The sequence below is a fragment of the Leptosomus discolor genome, chromosome 23, assembly GCF_034619465.1.
Source record: "Leptosomus discolor isolate bLepDis1 chromosome 23, bLepDis1.hap2, whole genome shotgun sequence".
NCBI lineage: Eukaryota > Metazoa > Chordata > Aves > Leptosomiformes > Leptosomidae > Leptosomus > Leptosomus discolor.
Genome location: NC_141413.1, coordinates 6,142,359 through 6,165,316, shown reverse-complemented (window position 1 = coordinate 6,165,316; position 22,958 = coordinate 6,142,359). Strand labels below are relative to the sequence as shown.

General features: G+C 41.8%; 1 protein-coding gene across 1 annotated transcript in view; it reads left to right on the top strand.

Annotated features, from left to right (window-relative positions):
* Positions 1-22,958, top strand: part of DOCK5 (dedicator of cytokinesis 5) — a 63,079-nt gene that overhangs the window by 9,569 nt on the left and 30,552 nt on the right. Inside the window, exons 6-25 of the mRNA XM_086477063.1 lie at positions 3,648-3,796; positions 4,622-4,757; positions 4,900-5,057; positions 5,752-5,833; positions 6,609-6,738; positions 7,455-7,527; positions 9,085-9,227; positions 9,865-9,990; positions 10,539-10,663; positions 11,047-11,145; positions 11,297-11,369; positions 12,240-12,343; positions 13,031-13,223; positions 14,610-14,707; positions 15,614-15,703; positions 16,826-16,926; positions 19,235-19,369; positions 20,092-20,203; positions 21,356-21,426; positions 22,424-22,530. Coding sequence (XP_086333189.1) covers positions 3,648-3,796; positions 4,622-4,757; positions 4,900-5,057; positions 5,752-5,833; positions 6,609-6,738; positions 7,455-7,527; positions 9,085-9,227; positions 9,865-9,990; positions 10,539-10,663; positions 11,047-11,145; positions 11,297-11,369; positions 12,240-12,343; positions 13,031-13,223; positions 14,610-14,707; positions 15,614-15,703; positions 16,826-16,926; positions 19,235-19,369; positions 20,092-20,203; positions 21,356-21,426; positions 22,424-22,530 — 2,305 coding nt within the window. The remainder of the gene's footprint in view (positions 1-3,647; positions 3,797-4,621; positions 4,758-4,899; positions 5,058-5,751; positions 5,834-6,608; positions 6,739-7,454; positions 7,528-9,084; positions 9,228-9,864; positions 9,991-10,538; positions 10,664-11,046; positions 11,146-11,296; positions 11,370-12,239; positions 12,344-13,030; positions 13,224-14,609; positions 14,708-15,613; positions 15,704-16,825; positions 16,927-19,234; positions 19,370-20,091; positions 20,204-21,355; positions 21,427-22,423; positions 22,531-22,958) is intronic.

The window sequence follows — 22,958 nt, the reverse complement described above, 5'->3', positions numbered from 1 at the left end:
GCGGTTTCGTCCGCGCTACAGCGTTGAGTGTACGTGAATAATTGTGTGATGACACAGCACTGATGAGGCATTGACTGGCACAAGTCATGCTCAGCGTCGTGTCAGCTGGTTGGGGCTCTGTGTGTGAGTCACAGTTCACCAGTAAAGTACGGATTCCTGCTCTGCCTGTCGTGTGTCCTGTATGAGGGCGAGAGATCTCAGTTGTGTGAGAAAGTTGTGTGAGAAACCACAATGTTGTTGTAACAGAACCTTTAGCAAGTGTGAACTCTGTTTTTCTGGAAGTGTTGTAGGTACTTAACAGAATGGTTGGTCCTAACCCTGGCGTGCCTACAGCTCAAATAGGCAAGGTAGACAAAGGATGGGAAGAGAATTAGGGCCCTGTGCGGTGGGGGAAGATTTGACTTGTCAGAAGTCACGTAATGTATTTAGTTCTCAGTAGAGCGGGGGAGAGACGTCTCATCTACTAAATCTGTTGAGTAGCCTGACCATACGATCGTCATGTCAGAAAAGTCAGAAGCCAAGGTAGTGCATGGATTTGGTGGTTTTGCTGAGGTAGGTGGATTCTTGCTCAAAGAAACACAACTGGAGTTCACGATGAATTGCTTTCTTTCGAAGGTAATTTTTAAGGCACATTAAAGAAAGTCAAACTTAATTTTTCTTCGGTTAGTAATGAGTTCAGCATGTGTAGTATGTGCTCTGAGACTTTAATTAAGATGAGAAAATGGTTTTAAATTAGCCCTAACCATGCAGTTTACTCAGAGCAAGCTTTCCTATTGAAAATTTCACCAGGCCACAAGTACGTTTTGTTTGTGCGCCGCAAAACCACAAGAATTTGTTCCACCCTCTTAATTTAATGAGAAGCCGTATGTGATGGTATTACTGTGTGAAAAGAGAGTTTTATTCCTGGCTTTTTTTTTTTTTCTTTTGCGAGTAACTTTAGGATCCTAGCCTTGGAATCTATTTTTCTTTAGAGCAGAAATCTTTCATGTTCCTGTGCTTAACCAATATAAGTCTTAAAATAGTCTTGGAAAATGTTGTGGTTTGAAGTGGATTTGAGTTTATTTTATCTTCCCCTGCAGTATGTATAAAAAGAAAAAAAAAAAAAGCTAAAGGAGGAAGGAGGTATTTGAGGAGAAAAAGGAAATACAGGTTTGTTTTTTTTTTCCTCTGGCAGCATTTCATTTCACTTCTTTAATTTCTGTGGTTTTCAGCAAGCAGTGAACTAGGGGGTATATCTCCACTGCAGAATAAATATTAAAATAGGCAAGAGTTATTAACTTTGTTCAGTTAATAGGAGTTAGCTAATGTAAACGGCTGTAGAGATAACTCAGCTTTAGCTAACTGTCAAATTGAGATCTGCTCTGTATTTCCCTGAGAGCTAACACAAGTTGCCTTCTCTTTGCAGTTATTTTTATGCAAGTTAAGAATACACATTTTTTCTTCATTTACTAAATATGTCTTTAATATCTTCCCTATAGGAACTAAAAGACTCATCTAGCCTCTGTCAGCCCCTTTGCGTTCGTCCCAATCAAAAGGAAGAAAGATGGCTATTTATAACTCCCTTGAGATTTGTGTTCTCGGGGAGCCAGTTATGAGTAGTTTGTATCATTCCTGTTCTTTGCAGAGACCAGAAACGGGAAATAAATGAACTAATTCTCTCTTTCTGCTGTGTGGGAGCAGTTGGGGTTCATAGTTGAACATGAACAGCTTTGACACAGAGAACTGATGCTGGTCAGCTGCTGCCTGAATGTACTGGCAATATACCATTGGCCAAGTCCCACTAGCTGTTGGGTGAGAAGTAGCCAAACACCTCTTGCCAGTCATTTTGGAGCTGCATATCCATAAACTTTGTGCCAGTAGATTAAAGTGTAATGTCCTTTGATTTGTGGCACCTTTCTCTGAAGATGAGCTGCACGTGACACTCAGTGCAAGTCAAAATCATCCTAGAAACTGGCTCACTGTGCGGTGGTGAAGAGAGGATGAGGCCTGGTTTCCTTTTGAGCGGCGTAAATGGTGTAGCTGACACTTTTAAAGACTTAATTACTCATCTAAGCACATATTGCTGCGAGTGTGGTGGGTTACCACATAGCTATCCGTATTTTAATTACAGCATCAGCCTTGGAGCCTGGAACGATAGGAAAGAGGTAGATAGGGGTGTGACTGATTTTATTAGGGTGGAACCAGTAAATAGCATGAGAAGTAGTTTTGTTAATTAAAGATGGTAACAGTAGAAATGGCAGGAGGAAACTCCTCATAGAGCAGGTTTTGGTGTCCTGTTCAGTCAGTGCTTTATCATTACAGATGCTGCATTCCTAGCAAAAGATGGAAATGCAATGACTGCAGCAAACACGAGCAAGTACCTGGGTAGATTGGGGAGGTGGTGCCTGGGAATCTAGTCATGTGATCTTTTCATTGCATTTTTGGACAACCTCTGGCATGGTAGGTTCTGAGCAACTAATGCTGGGGTAGTGCTTAAAAGCATGGGATGAGTCAAGACTGCATTGCATTAAGTTCTGTACAAATGTAAACACAGATGAGTGCTCTGAAGAGCAGATAATCTGCAAGCTTTATTTGCTGATAGACACCAGCCAGAGAGATTATTGTGTTTCCAGAGCTACTCTGATATCCATGGAACTCGACTGGAGATCACGCATGGACACAGCAATCCATGCATGAGTTACCAGTGGGTACGATATGAGCCTTGAAACATAATGCACATACTGGCAGGGAAGCGGTGTATCCCAGATATTGCTACTTTTTGTGGCTGTTCCTTTTTTTAATGTAATGGATTTTGAATGTATGATGGGACAGGATCAGAGAGCAGGCAGCCATGGAAATGAGTCCGTGGATTCAATTTGCTTGGTGTTCCGGCTTACAAACACAGTTGCTAACGTTGTAAAGAGTGGTGAGGGCAGAGGTTCCAATTAACCATGTTGTTCCTGTTAGTGTTGTATTCAGGTGACAAGGCCTTTTTTGTATGTAGCAAAGAGGCTGAAGAGTTTTTAGGCTGGTGAAAGCTGTAGGAGGAACAGACATGAGAAAAAGCCTTTGTGGGATTCAGTGTTGGTCATCTGTCATTATTATTTATGTTTTGGTATCTCCTTTAGACTTCTAAAAGGCAAATAAAGTTTTTGCCTCAGAGTCTTACGATCTAAATAGGCAAAACGAATGGGAAACATGCATAAAAAGTGATTTGCCTAACATCATGCATTTTGAGAGCGGCAGAGGTAGGGAGAAAGAACCTTTGTACGTTAAGTTGGCCTTCTTGACAGTCTGCTAGAACACAACTGCCATCATTTAACATCATCTCTCTGTTCTGTAGATAAAAAGCATTCATCATAGCAGTTTTGAAGTGCTGGAAAACAGCAGAAGTCTATTTTTTTTGTCTGTGAGGTTTTTCTGAAATAATGTCCTGAAGAAAAGGTGAAGACCCTGAATCTTGAAACACTTAAACCTTGGCAGTGTAAAGTGCTGGAGAATTTGTTCCATGGGTCTAATCTTCTGGTGTCATATAGTGCCAGTTTCTCAGATATTTTTAGTTAAATGCAACTTGTATGATAGATTCAGTTGAGTACATTTCAGAAGGCTTACTGAGCCCATTGTTTTCAGGCTCTCGCTAGTTTAAAATCATCCCTTTTTTCCTGTAGGATAACAAGACAACACAGTTTCGGCATGTCCAACAACTGACTTACAGCCTGATAGAATGGCGGTCACAGATACTGTCTGGGACTCTTCCCAAAGATGAGTTAGCCGAGCTCAAGAAGAAAGTCACTGCTAAGATTGACTATGGCAACAGGTAAACTGTGTCTCGAGGGCAGGGAAGAATCCCGAATCCCAGTACAGACTCTAGCTGGCTATTAGTACGAAATGGTGTAAATGACCACGCTGGGGAACACTGAGTTAGGGTTACATTCTTCCTTCGAAAGGGGATAATTACAGCTTTCAGTCCCCATCACAATGTGGCTAGCCTGGCAGGTGGGCACGTAGCAGTTGGTTCTTCATATGCCAGCGATCTCTTTAACTTGGCAGGAAACCTTACCTGTCTTAATTCTGCATAAATGCTGGCACCTGATGGCATTTCCCATGGAGCACAATTTGTGCCTGGCTAGCTGGAGCCAGGGTTTGGATGCTGGTGATGAAATAAACTGCTTTATCAGCCACTGAGTAATATGATTCTATGAGCCGCCAAAACTCCAGCTTTCATTGGTTTGTGCAGAACAGGGATTGTCTCCAGAACTCATTTATCTGCCTGTCAGACTTGATTCAGGTCAAATAAGTCAATTAAGAAGACAGCTTATGGCAAAGAATAATAATCAGCCATAATCCATAAGCTTGATAGATATACATACCATTTTTTTAAAAAAAAATCTTTAAGCAAGAACAAAGATGTCATCTTAGAATTAAGTTACCTGACTAATTATTTTTCCTTTAATGGGAAAATGGGGGTTGAGTATTTTGAGACAGGAAAACCAGCCATGTGATTATTGCAAGGAATGGAGTTGGTGTGCATTGGCTGCCTAGTGCAGTCTGCAGTTCGATCTGTGGTTTGTGCTCTTTTGGTCACCTTTGCTTCTTACATATAGTGTCGTTTCTCTTGTCTTCTGACCTGTATGCTGTTCAGGATCCTAGGTTTGGACCTAGTTGTACGAGATGACAATGGGAACATCTTGGACCCAGATGAAACCAGCACAATCTCTCTCTTCAAGGCCCATGAAACTGCATCCAAAAGGATTGATGAAAGGATCCAGGAAGAGAAGGTACATCTGTTGCTGGCTTTGTCCTCTTCATGTAACTAATACCCAATGTATTTTACATTCCTCTTAAGGACATTGTGCTACTTTGGCAGCAGAACTAAATTCTTCTGTGTTTTTATTTTAATGGAAGTACTGTCCTTTACAGTCCCTGCAACAGAATTTGGACCTACGAGGTCAGCCAATATTCAACACAACACATACATACAGCTTGTATGTAAACTTCAAGAATTTTGTCTGCAATATTGGAGAAGATGCAGAGCTGTTAATGAGCCTCTATGATCCTGATCTCTCCAAATTCATCAGGTGGGTTTTTTTTTTGGTAGATGCATAAGCAATTTAGTCATCACGGTGCCATTCTAAAGAATCCAGTAGAAGTTAAAAAGGAAGATCCAGCAGATAAGTTTTCCAGTTCTGTTGGTTGTGGCCCCAGTGGTGATTTGGAAGGGGGTTATTTAATTGCAGATGAGATAGGATGTCAAGGTTCTGAGCCCATGCATTCACTTTCTTAAAGCTGGGCATTTCTGTGATACGGTGGTCAAAATCCCCGGTTGTCTTTTTATGTTCTTAATTTTCCTACTGTTGTCAGTAGACTTGATGCATTCGATTAATCGTTTCCCATTAAATCATGTACATGCATGACATTTGCTGTCAAGTCAGTGCAAGTTCACACCTAAGAGTTGGGCATCCTGTATACCAGTAGGGGAAGGTACAAAGAGCTCGATCAAGGAAGCGTGTGTGCGTGTGTCAGGCACTCTCTGCCTGCATCATTGAAGTTATCGGGTGTGGGCGCGCAGTCAGAGTTACAGAGGGGAGTAACTGAGAGTACTCGTTCACATCATGCCTGCCTTCTGCCTTCACTGAAATGAGTCACTTCAGAATCAGACTTTGGCAGAATATTTCAAATATTCCTAAAAGATGAAAATGCTTTTGAGCTTCTGCCAGGTAATGGGAATGTCAGGTATTGATTTTTTTTTTTTCTTTCTTCCTTTATTTGCAGTGAAAATTACCTGGTTCGTTGGGGCAGTAATGGGATGCCTAAAGAAATTGAGAAACTAAATAACCTTCAAGCAGTCTTTACCGTAAGTTACTGTATTTACATCCTGGAAATTCTTCCCCGTGCTGCAGACATCTGAGTTTTGCCTTCTTTCCCTCCCCTCTCCCCATGCAGCAGGGAGGGGTCACCTGTGGCGTTTTGGGGTGTTTTCATGGACACTTAAGATGTTGTAGGCAGCCATAAAGGAATGCTGCTGGAAAGTATTTTTTTGTATGTCAGTCCAAAGCAGTAGTAAAGGGGTACTGTTCTGCAGTGGTACTGTCAGTGGGTGTTGCTCACCCATGTATTTCTGAAAGTCCTATTAAGCACTTCTCTGTTGGAGCCTAACTGGACCGAAAATCTAGGCTTGAGATCACAGTTGTTTGTTTTTCAGTTCATTGCTTTGCTGATCCTTTTCTGTGTTGGAGTTTGTTATTTGCAACAAGATGTTAATGGAAGAATTGCACATGAATGGATTAACTTCTGACAAATGGCAAAGGTGTCACAAACTAACTGCCTGGTCGTCAGGATCCAGTACTTTGGCAATTAACATCATTTACTCTCCTTCCAGTACTGTTGCTGGGGTGTGTTATCAAAGATTAATGGGTTGTTTAGAAATGGCTGTTTGGAAATTGCTAGTGTTTTGGTAGTTTTGAGGATGTGTTTCACCCTAGGGCTCAAAGGGAGCAGGTTTTATTTTTTAAAAAATAATAGATTTCCCTTTGTATGTGTGTACACTCTAACAAAAAAGTCTTACTCTGTCTTCTTCTTTTCCATTCTTAAAGAAGATTGATATAACTTTTATTTTAAATCGTTTCTAGGATTTAAGCAGTTCTGACTTGATCAGACCGAAAATCAGTTTGGTGTGTCAGATTGTGAGGGTGGGGCATATGGAGCTGAAAGACGGGAAGAAACATACCTGTGGACTCCGGAGGCCCTTTGGTGTGGCAGGTATCACAGATTCAATCAGTGGAGAAAACAGCACGGCCCAGTGGCTGGGGCAGCAGGCTAGGAGTTGGGAAATATATGCTGTATGTCAGCAAAGCCTCCTCACCCCTTAGTGTCAGCATCTCTGGGTTCAAAATGAGGACGCTGATACTGAGCTGTATGTAGTGCCCCTCTGAGATCTTTTTGTGAAAGTTGTATATGAGGATGAAATGCTGTTACTGTTCACTTTTTGTTTTGTCACCCCCTAAAAAGATAACACGCTGCCGTTGATGCAGTAGACTTCAGATCTTTATCAAAGAGGGATTTGCTCCTCATGACTAATGGGATAAAGCTGGAATTTTTAAAGGAGCCTTGGTTAATGGGGCATCCAATTCCTGTTCAGTTCCTGTGAGCTCTTGTGGAGAGACTTGCATGACGTTTGTGGTGGAAAAAGATTTTAGAATAATCCACAGTTGAAACCTAAGTGTAATTTCTTTGCCTTGAAGCCCCTGAGTCCCACCTGTTCTTTATCAGAGAGTAGATTCACGTTCACTACCACAGGCTGACTTACACATCGGTGAAAAGATGCTTTTTAAAAAGTTGAAAGTGGTGATGTCTCCTGCTGTCATGAGTGGCACTGACCCAAAATAAGCAATTGTTGTTCCCGTTCTGGTAGGGGAAAGCTCCCTCTGTATTCTTTAGCAGCTTGGCAAAACTGAGATGAACTTGTGTTGTTGCAGTGATGGACATAACGGATATCATACATGGAAAGGTGGACGATGAGGAAAAGCAACATTTTATTCCATTTCAGCAGTAAGTACTGGACTTCAGAGTTAATCACATATCTGGCTGATTTAAAGCAGTTGTCCTTTGGAGAAGGACAAATTTGTATGGGAGCCTGGCAGTGTACCAAGGTCTCTACAAATAGATTAGCTGATAGCAGCAGTCAGCTCTTTGAAGGAAAAGATTTTTGTCAGTCCTCTGAAGCCTTTGTTCCCCTTGGTTTTACATGTCTGTATGATAGGCTGAATTGCTTAGGGAGTTTTGGCAATGCAGCTGAAATTGCTAGGTACCCATATCATCTGAGGTAAGAAAGAAGAGCACAGTGACAAGTAACGTTGTGGAGTCTGGGGGATGTGACCTTCAAAACTATTAGGGGGTTGAGAGGCAAGATTTTCAGAAATGCCTTAGTATGGAGAGTATTCCTTGTCACTGCTGTGCAGTACCCTCTGTATCATCTGCCTTTAGCTTTCCAGATTACCTTGTAAGGGTGAGTCCGAGGACAATAGGAGAGGGATGTCTCCCTCTTTCTGGGAAAGAAATTCAAGCCCCAATGTGTTTTGCCTTTCTGTATTGCCAGACTTGTGTGTTCTGCCTGCTCTCTCATTGCTCGCTTTTTCGGCACATTACAGTAATTAAAATGAAGCTTGTTTGAGTAGACTCAGCCATGTTGCTACAGTCCTAAATATAGCAATCCATTTGGTGTAGCCATATGTTACTACAAGGTATTTTCAGGGGAGATTGTGTGGAGTTTGGGTTTTTTCCCCCCTACCCTTTCGGGGCCTGAAAGGCTGGAAAGAAGAATGTCTTTTCCTTTACAGAATAATGTTAGTCTGCTACCTTTTTTTTTTTTTTTTTTTTTCTCTTTTCCTTCCCATTTTTCTTCTGTTCTAATGAGGCTGAGTTTTGATCCAAATCTGGACACCTCTGCAAGAATGGGGAGCCTGTGGAGACATTGTTTTGTATATGCTTTGGTTCGTTATTGATGGTGTGGGTACAGGAGTGAAGTCAGGTTCCAGATCCAAAGCTCAATAGAGGTGTTTGTGACTAGCGATACGTTCATCACTCGTATCTCACAGCAGTCATTAGTTATGTTAACTTATCACGAGTTAATCTGCATGATCTTTTACAGACTGAGGCATACCTGAAGACAGGGCTCAGCTCACCTGGCGGGAGTTCAAGGCTCTATGTGCTGAGCTTCTCCTGCTTGGTTGCCCATAGCTGGATTGGGTCTCACAGATCTGCCAGGCAGTCAGCCTGTGGGTGGAAAACAAGAACAAAGTAGGGCTGGTTATGTTTGTGGTTGTCCTGAAGGCTGCCGTGTGGTACAAATGTAGTCATGGGTCTTTAGGTCAGTATTCCTTACCCTAAGCCTGAGCTAGTGCTGTGATGTATTTCCTAGTTTGAGAGTTTAAATGTATTTCCGTTGGGTTTGTGCAGGTGAAGAAGAATAAAAAACTCCCACGGAATCCTTTAAAAAAACCCCAACTTATTTGGAAAACAGTCAGCTGTTGGCCAGCCCTTTTCTTGCAGAGCACATGTTTGATGTTAGCCTGTCTGCTTCCCAGTCTCTATTGTTGCTCTTCTCAGGATTGCCATGGAGACATACATCAGACAGCGACAGTTAATCATGTCCCCACTGATAACTTCCCATGTGATCGGAGAAAATGAGCCCCTCACTTCTGTCTTCAACAAAGTCATCGCTGCAAAGGAAGTGAATCATAAAGGGCAAGGTACAGCAGCTGGGCGAGAAGTTAATGTAAAAACCTGGTGTGGGGAAAGGTTCCCCGTGCTTACAAAGGAAAATGAGCAGCTTGTGAAAGTCCAGAGATCAAGGCTTGCTGGAGGTTGCTACCTTCCCTGGGCCAAACGTATGGTCTTTGTGATGATTGTTGCCCCAGCACGCTGGGAACTAAAAAAAAAGATGAAAACAGGAGCTGTTCTTACTTGCTTGGAAAGAGCTTCTCTACCTGATGACTTATTTGCGAGTAATGTGATATTTTTAAAATAAAACAGTTTATATGGACATAAAATACTTTTAGGTGAGCATGGCTGATTTTGTATTCTGAATCACTTTGGGTTCTAACTGCATTGTTCAGGATTCTTCTGCTCTTGCTTGTGTTTCTGGCCTTTACTCAAATACACTATCAGATTCATGTCAGAAGGTTTGTATTTTACTTCAGAGAATCTGCTTGCCCAGTAAGGTCTTACTCAGCATTGGCGAGACAGAGAACTGGGCAGCTTGGGATATTTGAGGCCTCGTTGCATGGAGATCACATGAGGAAACTGTTTTGTATTAAGCGTAAGCTTAAATTTCATGGGTTTGTACTTTCTTTTTTCAGTAAACAAGAGTTACCTTTCTTTTCTTAGGTCTTTGGGTCTCCCTGAAACTGCTTCCTGGCGATCTAGTGCAGGTTCAAAAGGATTTTTCCCACCTTGTAGACAGATCAACTGCTGTGGCTCGCAAAATGGGATTCCCGGAGATAATCCTTCCTGGTAGGTCCCATGTGCCTCTACACTTCCGTGGAGTGAAAGAGCCAGTTGAAATTCCAGAATTTCTGCTATGAACACATTTATTTTAAAGCTATCTGAAAACGTGTTCTCACTTTTCTTGACACTTCCAGATGATCTAATTTTTTTTTTCTCAAAGAACTGAAAACATAAGCTTCTTTTCTTATACTGAAAAATGATAATATGTATACTTTTTGGAAGAAAATTTCTGTTTTGTCAAAGAGACGTTTTTGTTCCATATAGGTTTGACCCTGCTCTGTTTAATCCGTTCAAAGTGGATTTAGCCCTGTGGAGCTCATTACCTTAAAAAAAAAAAAAGTTACATAAAGACAGAGGTTTATAAAAAGGAGAATGGTACATTTTGAAAGATTTTGTATAATTTGAGATGAAGATGAAATGGTGTGTTGATGTGTCATTGTATCAGTAAAGGCTAAGAAGAAGATGAGGATAATGTGGTACCCAAGAATGTTAAAAGTTAACCTGTAAAACTGTCTGTGTGAGAAGAGCAGCTCATTAAGCGCTATGGATTTTAGGTGATGTCCGAAATGATATCTATGTCACCCTGATACAAGGGGAGTTTGACAAAGGGAAGAAGAAGACTCCCAAGAATGTAGAAGTCACCATGTCTGTACATGATGAAGATGGAAATCTCCAAGAGGTATGATGGTCTTTGCAGGAGGACACAAGGCTGCTGGGTCTGCTAGATGATGGCTCTGGTCCGCGGGCTCGTACTTGTCAGCTGTATGCAAGACCCGTGTGGTAATGACCAAGAGATATTATAGGTGATCTCAGTGACCAAATTTGAATACTTGCTGATTTTTTTTTTTTTAAATTAATATGAGATGTGAGCAAATCTTGAAAGATTCTATAAAACTTTCAAAGGGGTGATATGCATTGAGTTCCCTTGACCATGATGCATAGACTTCAAGTAACTCTGACAGTTACATGCTCTGAAAATTTCTGACCCAAGATACTTCTTGCTTTCCTTCTAGACCTTACCTTTTCTTCCCACCCCCTCTCCCCTTGTCTTTTTGTCCAAAGAAAGCTATCCATCCTGGTGCCGGTTATGAAGGCGTCTCCGAATATAAGTCTGTTGTTTATTATCAAGTCAAACAACCGTGCTGGTATGAAACTGTAAAGGTAGGAGCGTGTAATTTACAGTCTTGCTTCCTTTATATAGAAAATGGAACTAATTAAAAACCAGTAGGTGTATCAGTAACAGAATGTTCTGTAAATTAACTGGAGATGGAGAATGCTGGTGCTGCATTTTTCGCTGTGTTATCATGTGCAGGTGTCCATTGCAATAGAAGAAGTCAGCCGTTGCCATTTAAGATTCACTTTCCGTCATCGGTCATCACAGGAATGTAAGTATCAGAAAAGATGATCTGCAGGAGTGCTGTACTCTTCCTACTCTCATTGGGATATTCTGGGTAGCCACCAAAGGTGCAGCGCTTGCATTTCTACTTACTTACAGTGTCATGGATTTTCTTGCAAGCAAAGAAAAATAGTTCAAACTTTATAGCCTTAAAAAAGGTTTGATGCTGGGTTTGTTCTAAAATTGAAATTAAATAGCCTGCTTGATGTTAGCCTGCTTGAAAGACAATTGTTGATCCTTATTGCTACTTCGGCTTCTCAGTGTGTGGTGGTGTTTTTAATTTATTTCAGGGCCACCACAAAACTCAGTGCAAGGCCTGGTGGGCTTCTAATGGTCTTCCTATCGGAAGACTTCTAATGAGGTTAATGAAAGGCTGATGAGAAAGTTGGGAGACAGCGGTTTTGTCAAATGACTTCAGAGCCCTGAAGCAAGATCAATAATGTGAGACTAAGCCCTTGAAAGGCTCTCAAAAAAATTGTCATAAGGTACCTGGGAGATGCAGTGACGTATTTCCACATCCACACCTCACGAGCAGATTTGCAAAATTACAACCAAAATATCTATACAATATGTATGTCCATCCAGCAGCACAATTAACCACTAAAATTGTGTGAGAGATGCTTCAGAGAGGACTGAAGCACCTGGGTAGAATCTGTGTAGTTGCAGATTCCTTCCCTCTCACCTCAAGGCACTTAGCAGGTAAGAGAGCTCGTTGTGCTGTGACAAAGTTTGCTCGCTCCATCGCATTATCGTGTGATGCTATTAAATATGAAGCTGCACGTAGTTAGAGAGCTGCGTTATGGATAGTATGGGCATAAATAAGATAATTCCTAATAATTTTTTTTTTTTCTGTTTGCAGCTAGGGATAAGTCTGAGAAAGCTTTTGGCATGGGCTTTGTGAAGTTGATGAATGCAGATGGAACAACGCTGCAAGATGGCAAACACAATTTGATTGTTTATAAGGTAGCTTAGGCATTTTCAGTCTTCACGTTTGTTTGACTAGTCAAACCATCTCTCTTGGCTTACTTTTTTCCTGGCGACGTAAACATCATCATTGCAGAGATTTTAAATGATTTTTCTAGGACAATAGGACAGTACTTTTTTTTTTTTTTTTTTTTTTTGAGAAGTCACCCTGAGCTCTGCTTTCACTGGCGGGTTTTCTGACTGCAAGTACACAAATCTGGTACATCCTTGTATGTATCTGTAGAGAGCATTTTTCCTCTGACATCATTCACTTAGAGAGTGTGCGCAACAAACAGGCCTGGTGGACACCTGCTGTGGAGGGTCAGTGTGTGATGGGAAGAGAGACCTGGTGCCTTTAATCACAGTAAGAGGAAAAGTTAATGCATTGCAGTAGAAAGCTGCAAAGTGCAAAGCTGAAAGGGAAGCCGGGGGAACCTCTCATACGCTCTGTGGCTTGGATCGCTCTGAAAAGAGCTTATTTCACTGGCAGTTTGGGGAACTTCTATTCCCTAAAGTTAGAGGCCCAGACAGACAGTGTGAGTAAACAACTGTAGACGTGAAAAGGTGTTTAAAGCCCTCTCTGTCTGTCACTGTAGTGAAGTGTTTCTGCAGATGAGGACTCCAGCAGATCAGATGGGGTGTGCTCGGCGTGAGATAACCTTTGTCTTTGCTGTGTTCGACCAACAGGGTGATAACAAGAAAATGGAAGATGCTAAATGCTATTTAACTCTTCCTTGTACCAAAATGGAGATAGAGGAGAAGGAAGCCCCCTCGGGAAAAAACCTGCACCACCTAGCCAACTTCACACCCACTAAAGACAGTACAAAAGACAGCTTCCAGATTGCTACTTTGATCTGCTCCACCAAACTTACCCAGAACGGTAGGTCTTGCGTTAGCAGCCTAGCTGTATCATGCTGCATATTGGAAGTAAAGGGAGCACTTTTTTGCATTGTAGCCTGTGTGGGCATGGTGCTTTAGCTTTAATCTTGCTGTTCCGTGTGTCAGTGGCAGCCCAGTCCAGCACTGTTGGCATCGTGTTGCCAGTACCAGCTACAAAGGTGTTTATGCAGCCTCTGGAGACCATGTCACATGAATATTTTATCCAAACCACCAGTGTTAAATCGAACAGGTTTGTCAGCCTATATAGAAATGGCACCTGTCAGTGACAGTGTGTATGTGTTTCCAGAATCATGAATGTTTAAGGTTAAGTATCTTTTTTCCTTGCCCGTCAAGAACATAGCAATTAGAACTGAACTCTTCAGGGTGCTGTTATGCGTTAACTCTGCTGTGCATGCTGCCAGAGTGGTCAAAATGAAGAATGATGTATAGATGTGAACGAATACAGTACGTGCTGGTAAATGATGTGAGATTTCCAGTAGCTCTGGAAGGCTCTTGATGTAACACACTCTCTGACTTTGGGAAAGAGGCATGTGAAGATGACAGCAGCCGTGGCGCCATCGAGGTGTACCTGTGTGGCTGCTGGGAGATGGGCATGAGCTGCTCTGCTCGCAGTTTGAGCTTGGCCAGTTAGCTTAAGTTCAATGCCGCACGGATACATCCGGGCGCAGGGGGGCTGAGTCTGACTTCCATTATCCCATCGGATGTGCAGGCCAAGCACGTTTGCATCTTTCTGCACTGCTGCATGTAACCTCTGTTTCTGAACGTGGCATTCTTTGTCAAGGCTGTTTTCACAGGTATTTTTACATCTGAAGGTCGTAAATGAATTTCAGAACAGAGATGATATGTACGTATTTCATTAACGTGGGAGATGTGTGTGAAACCTGCCAGACTCCTTTGAAAGCCTCAATTGTAGTTTGTAACTAAAGTTGAGGTCCTGGGATGTCCCAGAACTGTGATAAATAGCTCTGCAGCTTAACATCAGTTATATAAGAGGTTTCAATTTTAGGAACCATCTCAAAGAGGTTGCTCTAAAGTAAACACAAGCATTAGTAAGAAAAGGCATGCACTCTAATAAAATCCCTAGATTTGAGATATGCTCTCTTGAGTGAATGAGAAGCCTGCAAAATTGTCTACCAAATGCCTTGAGTTATCAAATTATACCAAGGTTTCCATTCATAGCAAAACTTCACTTTTTTGCCAAGACAAAAGAACCATCTCAGGGTAATATTCTGTACATTGGTGTGACTTTTCCTTGTAACCTGAGTCTAAAAATAACCTCTAGTACTTCTGCTGTATTGTTCTGCAGCCATTAAGTAGCTGTGTTGTTGTAATCTGTTTCTAATTGCTGATGTTCTGTCCTTGCTAGTTGACCTGCTGGGTTTGTTGAACTGGCGTTCCAACTCTCAGAACATAGCTCACAACCTAAGGAAGCTAATGGAGGTGGAAGGAGGAGAAATTGTAAAGGTATGCAGAGAGATTTGAGTCTCCTTGTTAGGCAAACACGTATGTATGTGCTTGATGTTGGCCTTGACGGGTTGTACCCAAAAGCTCTTGATATAGGCCAGGAGTGCCGTTTCAGCTGCTGAGCGGCAGGAGAACAGAAGTTATACTTTGCCCCAAGAGCTCTCATTAGTGGAATTCACCAGAATTATGGAAGTTAAATGTTACCAGGATCAGGGAGATAGTGGTGACTATTTTCTTGTGAATCCTTACAAACTAGAAGATACATTCAAAGCCTAGCTTTTAATTTGCAGTAGTGGCTCTGGGCCTCCGTTGTGAATAGGGACTTGCTGTGGATCTAGGAACAGAGTGCAGAGAAGGCCCGAAGCACTTCTAGTCAGAGTACCGTGGGGAACAGACCTGAAATATGGGGAAGTGCCACAGAAAATAGTCTGCTGAAGGATTTAGGAGGTAAGGCTTCCTGTGGTTCCAAGTGTGGATCTTTTGGGATTATTCAAGGTCGTGGTGTTACTGAGTTGCAGAACAACTAAAGTAAATGCTGTGTCACTGCAAACCAGTCTTTATGTAAAATGTCGTGCCTTAGTACAGTGTGGTTGATTTGGCCCTCTGCGAGCTTAAACAATAGGGACAGAGTTAAGTGTATTCAGTAGGTCTCTGCTAGATAAAAAGGCAATAGAACAAAAAAGTGAGGCCATTCTGAACTGATAAGAAAAGATCCTCCTTGTTATAGTGAGGGAGAATAGTGTGACGATCATGGGAATGAATACGGGACTAAGATCCCTTTTTAAATGTTCTTTCGTGGACAGCTTTTACAGTTCTCCTGTGCTAGGCTGAAAGGGGAAAACCGATCCAAAACAGTAGGCTCTTTTCTCCACCCTTTTACTATTTTTTTTTTTTTTTCCCCTCTAGTTTTTGCAAGACACCCTTGATGCACTTTTCAACATAATGATGGAAATGTCAGAAAATGAAACCTATGACTTCCTTGTGTTTGATGCACTGGTGAGTGAGTCGTCTTTTGTGGATTTAGAATGTTTGTTTTTCAGCTGCATTTTCAGTCTCTTCCTGGTGCTTCCTTTAGATGAGTGATTGGTAATTTGCGCTGAGAAATAAATTATGTTTAAATACTTCTTAAGGCATTTTCAGGAGCTAGGACTGAGATATGCGTTGAGCTTTTTAGTAACCACGGTGAAAACAGTAATAAATGTTTACGTTAATTTATAGTTATTTCTTCAGATAACTTCTTGCATTAAGACAGTTTACAGAAGAGAACAGACTTATTATCTATCTGAAGCACCAAGTGAAATGATTTGTTTGCTGTCATGATGGTGGAGGGTTTGTGGCTGTGGTTGGAGTAGAATCTGTACACCCTAAATCCTAGCCCAGTACTCAGGCAGCAGGGATGACTGCTCCTCTGAACTTTTCTAGAAGGATTGTAATGACTCAGTAAAAGACTTCACAAGGTGTTTGCTGTATCTTGGAGAGGCTGCTTAGTACGTGTGTGAAAGGCACTGGCTTTGGTGTGCAGTGCAGTAACAAAGCTGTGCGCTTCATGCTAATCGACAAATACGTGCTTGACAGTTCAGGAAGAAACGTGAAGTCAGATATATCCAGCTGACATTGGTCGGAGGAGTGAACATAGGGGGACAGAGTGTCCTGGCTCTCATACATGTCATTGTAGTAACAGGACTGAGTGTTTGCTACGAGTATAAGTCATGAGAATCTCAAGTTCTAGCTCGAAAAGCAGCATTTCTTAGCTTCGAAAATGGTCTTCAGCAGCTCTGTGCCTGTTTATCCTGTGCTACGACAGTGCCACATGAAGACTGTGAGTAGTGCTGTTTCCTGTATCACCGTTGTTGCTTTGAGAAGTAGCTCCCTTTATCTCCAAGATTTTCTATCCAAATGCTGCTATGAGCTGCCTTCCCTCTGAGCAATGATGTAGTCACACACCACAGTATTTAGCCACTGTTAGAATATGACTAACACTGTAGCATTAATGCTATTAGAAAAACAAACAAAACCTGTGATCCAGCAAAATAAATGACATGCAATTAGAGACCGAGTTATGTTTGAGTTAGAGGTTGTGTGGCTCTGTACATCTGTTTCTTTTTCAATTTTTGGTAGGTATTTATTATTTCTTTGATCGGAGACATCAAGTTCCAGCATTTCAACCCTGTACTTGAAACTTATATTTACAAGCACTTCAGTGCAACCCTGGCATATGTGTAAGTATTGGTAACCATGAACCCAAGGCTGTCATTCAGACTGTGGCTCACTGATTGTTTCGGTAAACTACGCTAATGTGATAAAGGCAGCATAGACCAGACAAGAGTGTTCTGCCCTATTCTTTGCTTTCAGGAGAGAAAGAAACCCTGTAATTACTCTTTCTACCCTGGAAAAAGTTTCTGGTTTCAGAATTTTTTCCTGTAAGGAAAAGACACTGCTGTCGTGGAAAATCCTGTATCAGACTGTGGTTCAGACCCTCTTTTGAGCTGTAGTCCTCTGTGTGTGTGTTTGTGTTGTAAAAGCATCTTCATGTTTTTCAGCCTGATTTCCTGTTGAAAACAGGTGTAATGCAGTCAGTCAGATACATCTTTCCCTTACAGCTTTTGAGTGCTTTGGTCTAGTATTGCTGCTAAAACCGGGTGGGGTGGTGGTTATGGGTGTATGCAGAAGCCAACAGAAAATATCGTAACTCAGTATGGGGCGGGGGGGTTGTGGGCGTGTGAAATTCATGAAGGAACACAAATTCCTAAGAAACCTGGTCTGATAGGTATTACTGCTTATGGAGCTGTTTTGTCTTGCCGTTATCTGCCTCAACCTTTTCAATCCACCCCACTTTGAGCAGAAGAAAGTCTGTGTGCTTCGTGCTGCAGTTTTAGGAGTATGTTTGGGGTTGTGGGGAGCAGAAGCAGAACTATACATGGCTGAAATAATACAAGTGACATTGTGGTTGATGGTAGCAGACATAAGAATGGGTTCACCTCTACCGTCTGCCTACAGCCAGGCAGGCTGAGGCGGCCACAGACTTCAGAAAAGTGCTAAATGTCATGGTGGGGTTTAAACATGCGGCTTAGATGAGATTACACGTACGTATTAAAAGTCTCTCACATAGACTGTCATTTGTTTAGAAGAAATTTGCAGTTCTTCATGTTTGGATGTGTGGGTATGGACAATGGGAGTAATTCTGTTTCCCTGTAGCATTTTTATCTGTGGAGCTCAAAGCAGTTTAAAAATTTCAGCTCACAATCATTAGTCCTATTTTATCAGGGAAGGAAAAAGTTGATATGCAAAATTTATTTAAGTACATGGGAAAATCAGCCCTTTCGGTCATCCTGTTGACTTCATGTGCTTAAAAATGAGGCATTTGTTTAAATGCTGTAGCTAGTCATGGCTTACATGCCCAAGGATGCCCTGGAAGTTGGTGGAGAAGCCAGGAATAACCCCTGGATCTCTTGACTTTCCAGCTCCTTGATCTAGCACTCCTCAACCCAAAGGTCATTACCCTCATGGTAACAGGGAACTAAAAAGTTAAAACTGAGGCCAGTAGGGAGGGCAAAACCAGAAACCAAACTGCTTTTCCCCTCTGAAAAATTTCACAAAGCTCTGAAGTCCCCAACTCCTGGATTTGGGGGACTTTCTTCTTCCCTGCCCTGGCCACAGAATCACTGCTTGTGTAGAATCGCCTTTCCTTCTTCACCGTAACGTATGGAAGAATTATCGTTCTTACTTCTCTTCACTATAAACAAACTTCTTTGTCTCGTTAATAGGCACACTTTATCTTAGCTTTGTTGTTCACTTGCCTTTCTTTCAGCTTAGCTTGACAAGGTGGTGTCTGCATGATGCCAAGTGGGCTGTAATACTAGCGAGCGTCCTTCATGTGCTCCCCATGCCAGAATTTGACGGAGCAGGGAATTAGATGCTGGCAGTGTGGCAAATAGCGGAAGCAAGTGCAAAAGCTGTTGTGTACTTGGCTGTCACTCACACGCCACTTTGGGTACTGTGAGTGGTTTAATGAAGAAAAGAGGATTTTGCCTGAATATTATCTGCCGCAGCACTCACAGAAGATCCTGATCTTCTGATTCAGCAGAGACTAGGTAGCAAATACTCATAATGTGTGTTTGTGCAACTTCTGTCCACACTTAAAGCACTCTCGAAGTATTGCTTCAGAAGAACTTTGTGCTCCACACGGGAGTGCTAACTCATGGAGAAGATGTCCATCCACTTTCAGTAGTAATGGGTTTTCCAGCTTCCTGAACACTTTATTTTAGGGAGAAAGAAAAGCAGATCAAGAAGCTGGAATTTGTAGACACATTTGTAGACTTTTCCTGAGAATTCATGAACTGGTTGTGAAAATCTGGCATCCCATGAAGCCAAATATTTCAGAAGGAAATGAGCTGTGAAGAGGAACCTGTGTCAGTTATCTGTTTATTAGACTGTAGTTCCCCCCTGAAATAAGGAAGCTGGACTTCACAGCTTCACAGAAACTGAGCTGTGTCTATATTTGTTCTCCTTTTTGTTTTATTTCCAAAGGAAACTCACCAAAGTACTGAACTGTTACGTGGGAAATGCTGATGACTCCAGCAAGACAGAATTGCTGTTTGCTGCTCTGAAAGCCTTGAAGTACCTGTTCCGATTCATTGTTCAGTCACGAATACTGTACCTGAGGTGAGACCGCGGTCACTGCCATCCTTATGTTGCCTTTTGGAAGTCAGTGGAGTTACTTCCAGTCAACACCACTGGAAGAGATATTCTTCAGCATATCCTCTATCCTTGAGTTATTGAGGGGTGTCTTTCTGCCCTTTGTCTACAGCTGGAGTAAAAATCGGAATATCTAATTTGAAGGGGAGAATCTTTTTAGTCACCTGTAGCATGCTATAAGCAGCATACGGTAGTGCTGAAAAGGAATCCATTATTTATTTAAAAAATTAGAACATGGATTGACTTCCTCATTTTAAGAAACTTTAAGAAACAAATGCACGAACGGTTACTTGTTAGGTGAGGTGAGGACGATGCTTTGTCCATTTAGGGTATGGTCAATGTCAGTGGTTTCACTATAGCCTCAAAACATGTTTTCAAAGATTGACAGTGAATGTTTGGAATCCTTTCCTCATGTTCATTCTGGCTTTCTTGTTTAGTACAGAATGAGCTACTTGATTCTTGGAACTCAAGCAGAATTTGATACAATGACTGCTTAAAAACAAAGCGCAGCTTTTCCATTGTAACAGGTTTCAGCAGGAAATTACTGCAGAATCCCTGATGCCATTTTTACACTCACGTCTTTGTAGGAGATTGCATTAAGGTGTTGTTCCACAGGATGAAATCATATTTCAGCTACTATGACGCTGCAAGCCTAGATTTATGTGTATAACTAGCTCTTTCTGTTGTAGGTTTTATGGGAAAAGTGAAGATGGGGATGAATTTAATGATACAATACGCAAGCTCTTCCTCTCCTTCAATGCCCTCATGGACCGACCTTTAGAGGAGGCTGTCAAGATTAAGGTATGCATAACTTGCAGGTAGAGGTAATATCTTTTATTAGTTCAACTGATCCAATTGGGGGCGACCAGAAAAAGGGACAGGCATTGAGGCATGTAAAACCCGTTCAGATGAGTCACACCACCTCTGAATGTCTGTTTCAATGAACTGTGTGTAGCAGGAAAGGAATATTTAAACCCCAACGTTTATCAAATAAAGATGAGAGCTGTGGCTTTGCTGAAAACCCTTCAGCACCTGCTGGGATGAAAGCTGACAATCAATGAAGATGTCATCTACTGCAGTGTAGAAGACTCTTCAACCAGTAACACCAAGCTTGAGGGTGATGGAGATAGAAATGTTAAACTACTGCAAAAATCAATGTAGTGCTGGGAATGAAAGTAATGAAAAAACAAATGGTTTCTGAATGTATCTTAGATTTTGTACTTGCTTGTTTTTCTGGTGTCAACTGGATTACGAACCTTCTGTTTATGCTCTGAGGAGGAGTAGAGCAGCCATGCAGTGAGGCTGCTAAATTGCTAAAGACAATGAGGCCTTTAGATTGCTTGCTTTATTTCAGTTCTTCTAGCCAACACACTCTTCTCTGTGTGAAGGAAAGATTGATTCTAAACTTTCAGTTAGCACTTGGGTGATTCAAAGCCCAGCTTTGACTCTCATGCAATCACAGTACCTGCTGGCAGCAGCCACAGAACATCAGAGACACCTTTAGTTGCTGTTGGACTTCATTGTCTGGATGCTGCATGTGAAAGCCATGCCACTACCTAAGTAACTTACTGCTGTGGATGTGGACATCTAAAGTACACAGAACGCTGAGCCAGTTTAACTGACTAGTCCTTTTCATGTCAGGCTATAAGGAGCTTAATCCCTGGAACTGCAGGATGTTTGCAAAAACTAAAGAACTTGGCTACAAATCCTTCCTCCTTCACCTTTTCTGCTCTGCACTGCAGATGGGTGGTTGCTGGAGGCTCTCTGGATGCAGAGATTTGGTCTTAAGCCAGTCCTCTACAGATGTCCACATACTTGCTCTTGACATAAACTAGATTGGCCGTGTGAGCTATGGGCATTGCTGTTGACACTTTACACCCTTTTAGAAGGAACTAGCTTGTCTAACTCCATTTCTATGTGTGTTTCATGTCCTTGTTTTTCTTTTTCTTGCAGGGTGCAGCTTTAAAGTATTTGCCAAGCATCATAAATGATGTCAAACTAGTATTTGACCCTGTTGAGCTCAGGTAACCATATTAAGTTTGTTTGTCCTCTAAACCTAGCTCATCTGTTAGGAAGAATTTTGGAAACCTTCCTGAAAACAGACACTCTGATTATGACATGATGATGCACACACTGTGCATGAATTTGAGGAAGCGCTTGCAGGGCTTTAAAGGAAGTCAGTTTAGTTCAAAGGAACCTGCGCATCTCAACTGCTCTTTCTTAGGCACTTGGAGATTTTACTGAAAACCAAAATTTGCGGCCTGGGCAGTGATATGTTGAACGTTGTGCAAGTTTCCAACAATTTTTAATGATTGCTTCTGAGGTAAACGAAAATGTGCTGCAAACGCATAGCCTTGGTCGGGAAAACAAAAGTTGTATTTCTTCAGGAAATTCACAACACTGTGTGGATTTCTGTTCTTTGGTGTTCGTAGCTTTGCCCAGAACCTCCCAACCCTGCCTCCTTGTTCTGACACAGATAATTTACTCGTAAGCAGTAGACAGACAGCAAATGTACATGGAATTTAATTTAATGGAATCTCAGCTTGAAATGAGTCATCTCTCTTGATGAAAGGGGCATCTGGAAGGATACACTCTTGACATTGTATATAGCAGCGTTTCAAGTTTCAGCAGCGGTTTGCTGAAGCTTTGCAAAATTTTGCTTTCATTTTGTATGAAAGTAAGTATGATTATCTCATGTTGGCACTGGAGGGCAGATAGCATTGCCTATTTATAAGCTTTTGTGATAGACCTCGTGTGTCTTGGGATGCAAGCTTCATTTTAAGAGGTTTAAGCCTGCAGTTTCTGAATCCTGTTCACTTTTAATAAGTCCAGTTTGAAGAATATTTCTTGAAAATAAGTTAGGGCTCCATAATAATCTGCTTGGATACCACTTGCAGGTAACGTGTCCACACAGTGACAAAACTGCTTGACTTGCCCAGGTGCAGGACAGTGTAAGTGTAGGATGGAATCCCGTTGGGTGAAAATGCTGACCATCTGCTTGCTTTGTGGTTTGCACACTAGTGTCCTCTTCAGCAAGTTTATCCAAAGCATTCCTGACAACCAGTTAGTTCGACAGAAGCTAAACTGCATGACCAAGATAGTCGAGAGTGATCTGTTTAAACAGTCCGGTAAGTAGCACGTTGAAGTCTCTGGATTCCACATGGGGCCGTGCACCCTTGAAAACAAAAATGCCTTTCACGTTCACGTGTCCTTTGTGTCAGTAGTCACAGAATCAGTGGTTAAATCCATCTTTAAAATACTCCTTCCCAAGAAACAAAGGAAACTTTTTTGCTGTTCAGTCTTTATGCAGTGCCTAATCCTGTAGGATCCTGATCCAGTGTTTTGAGTTAGAGACAGAAGGTGAGACTGTGTTATTTGATGTAATTCATGTAATTACACATTATTTATGACTCTCTAGTCTGTTAGTGGTAACTCAAGTGGATTTAGGCATGTTTTGGTGTCCAGGATACAGTTATGAGCATAATGCTACTGTGTGTGCCCCTGTGTACTGAATGCTGAAGAACTTCCAGAGACCACCAAGATGTGGTGCTGTGTT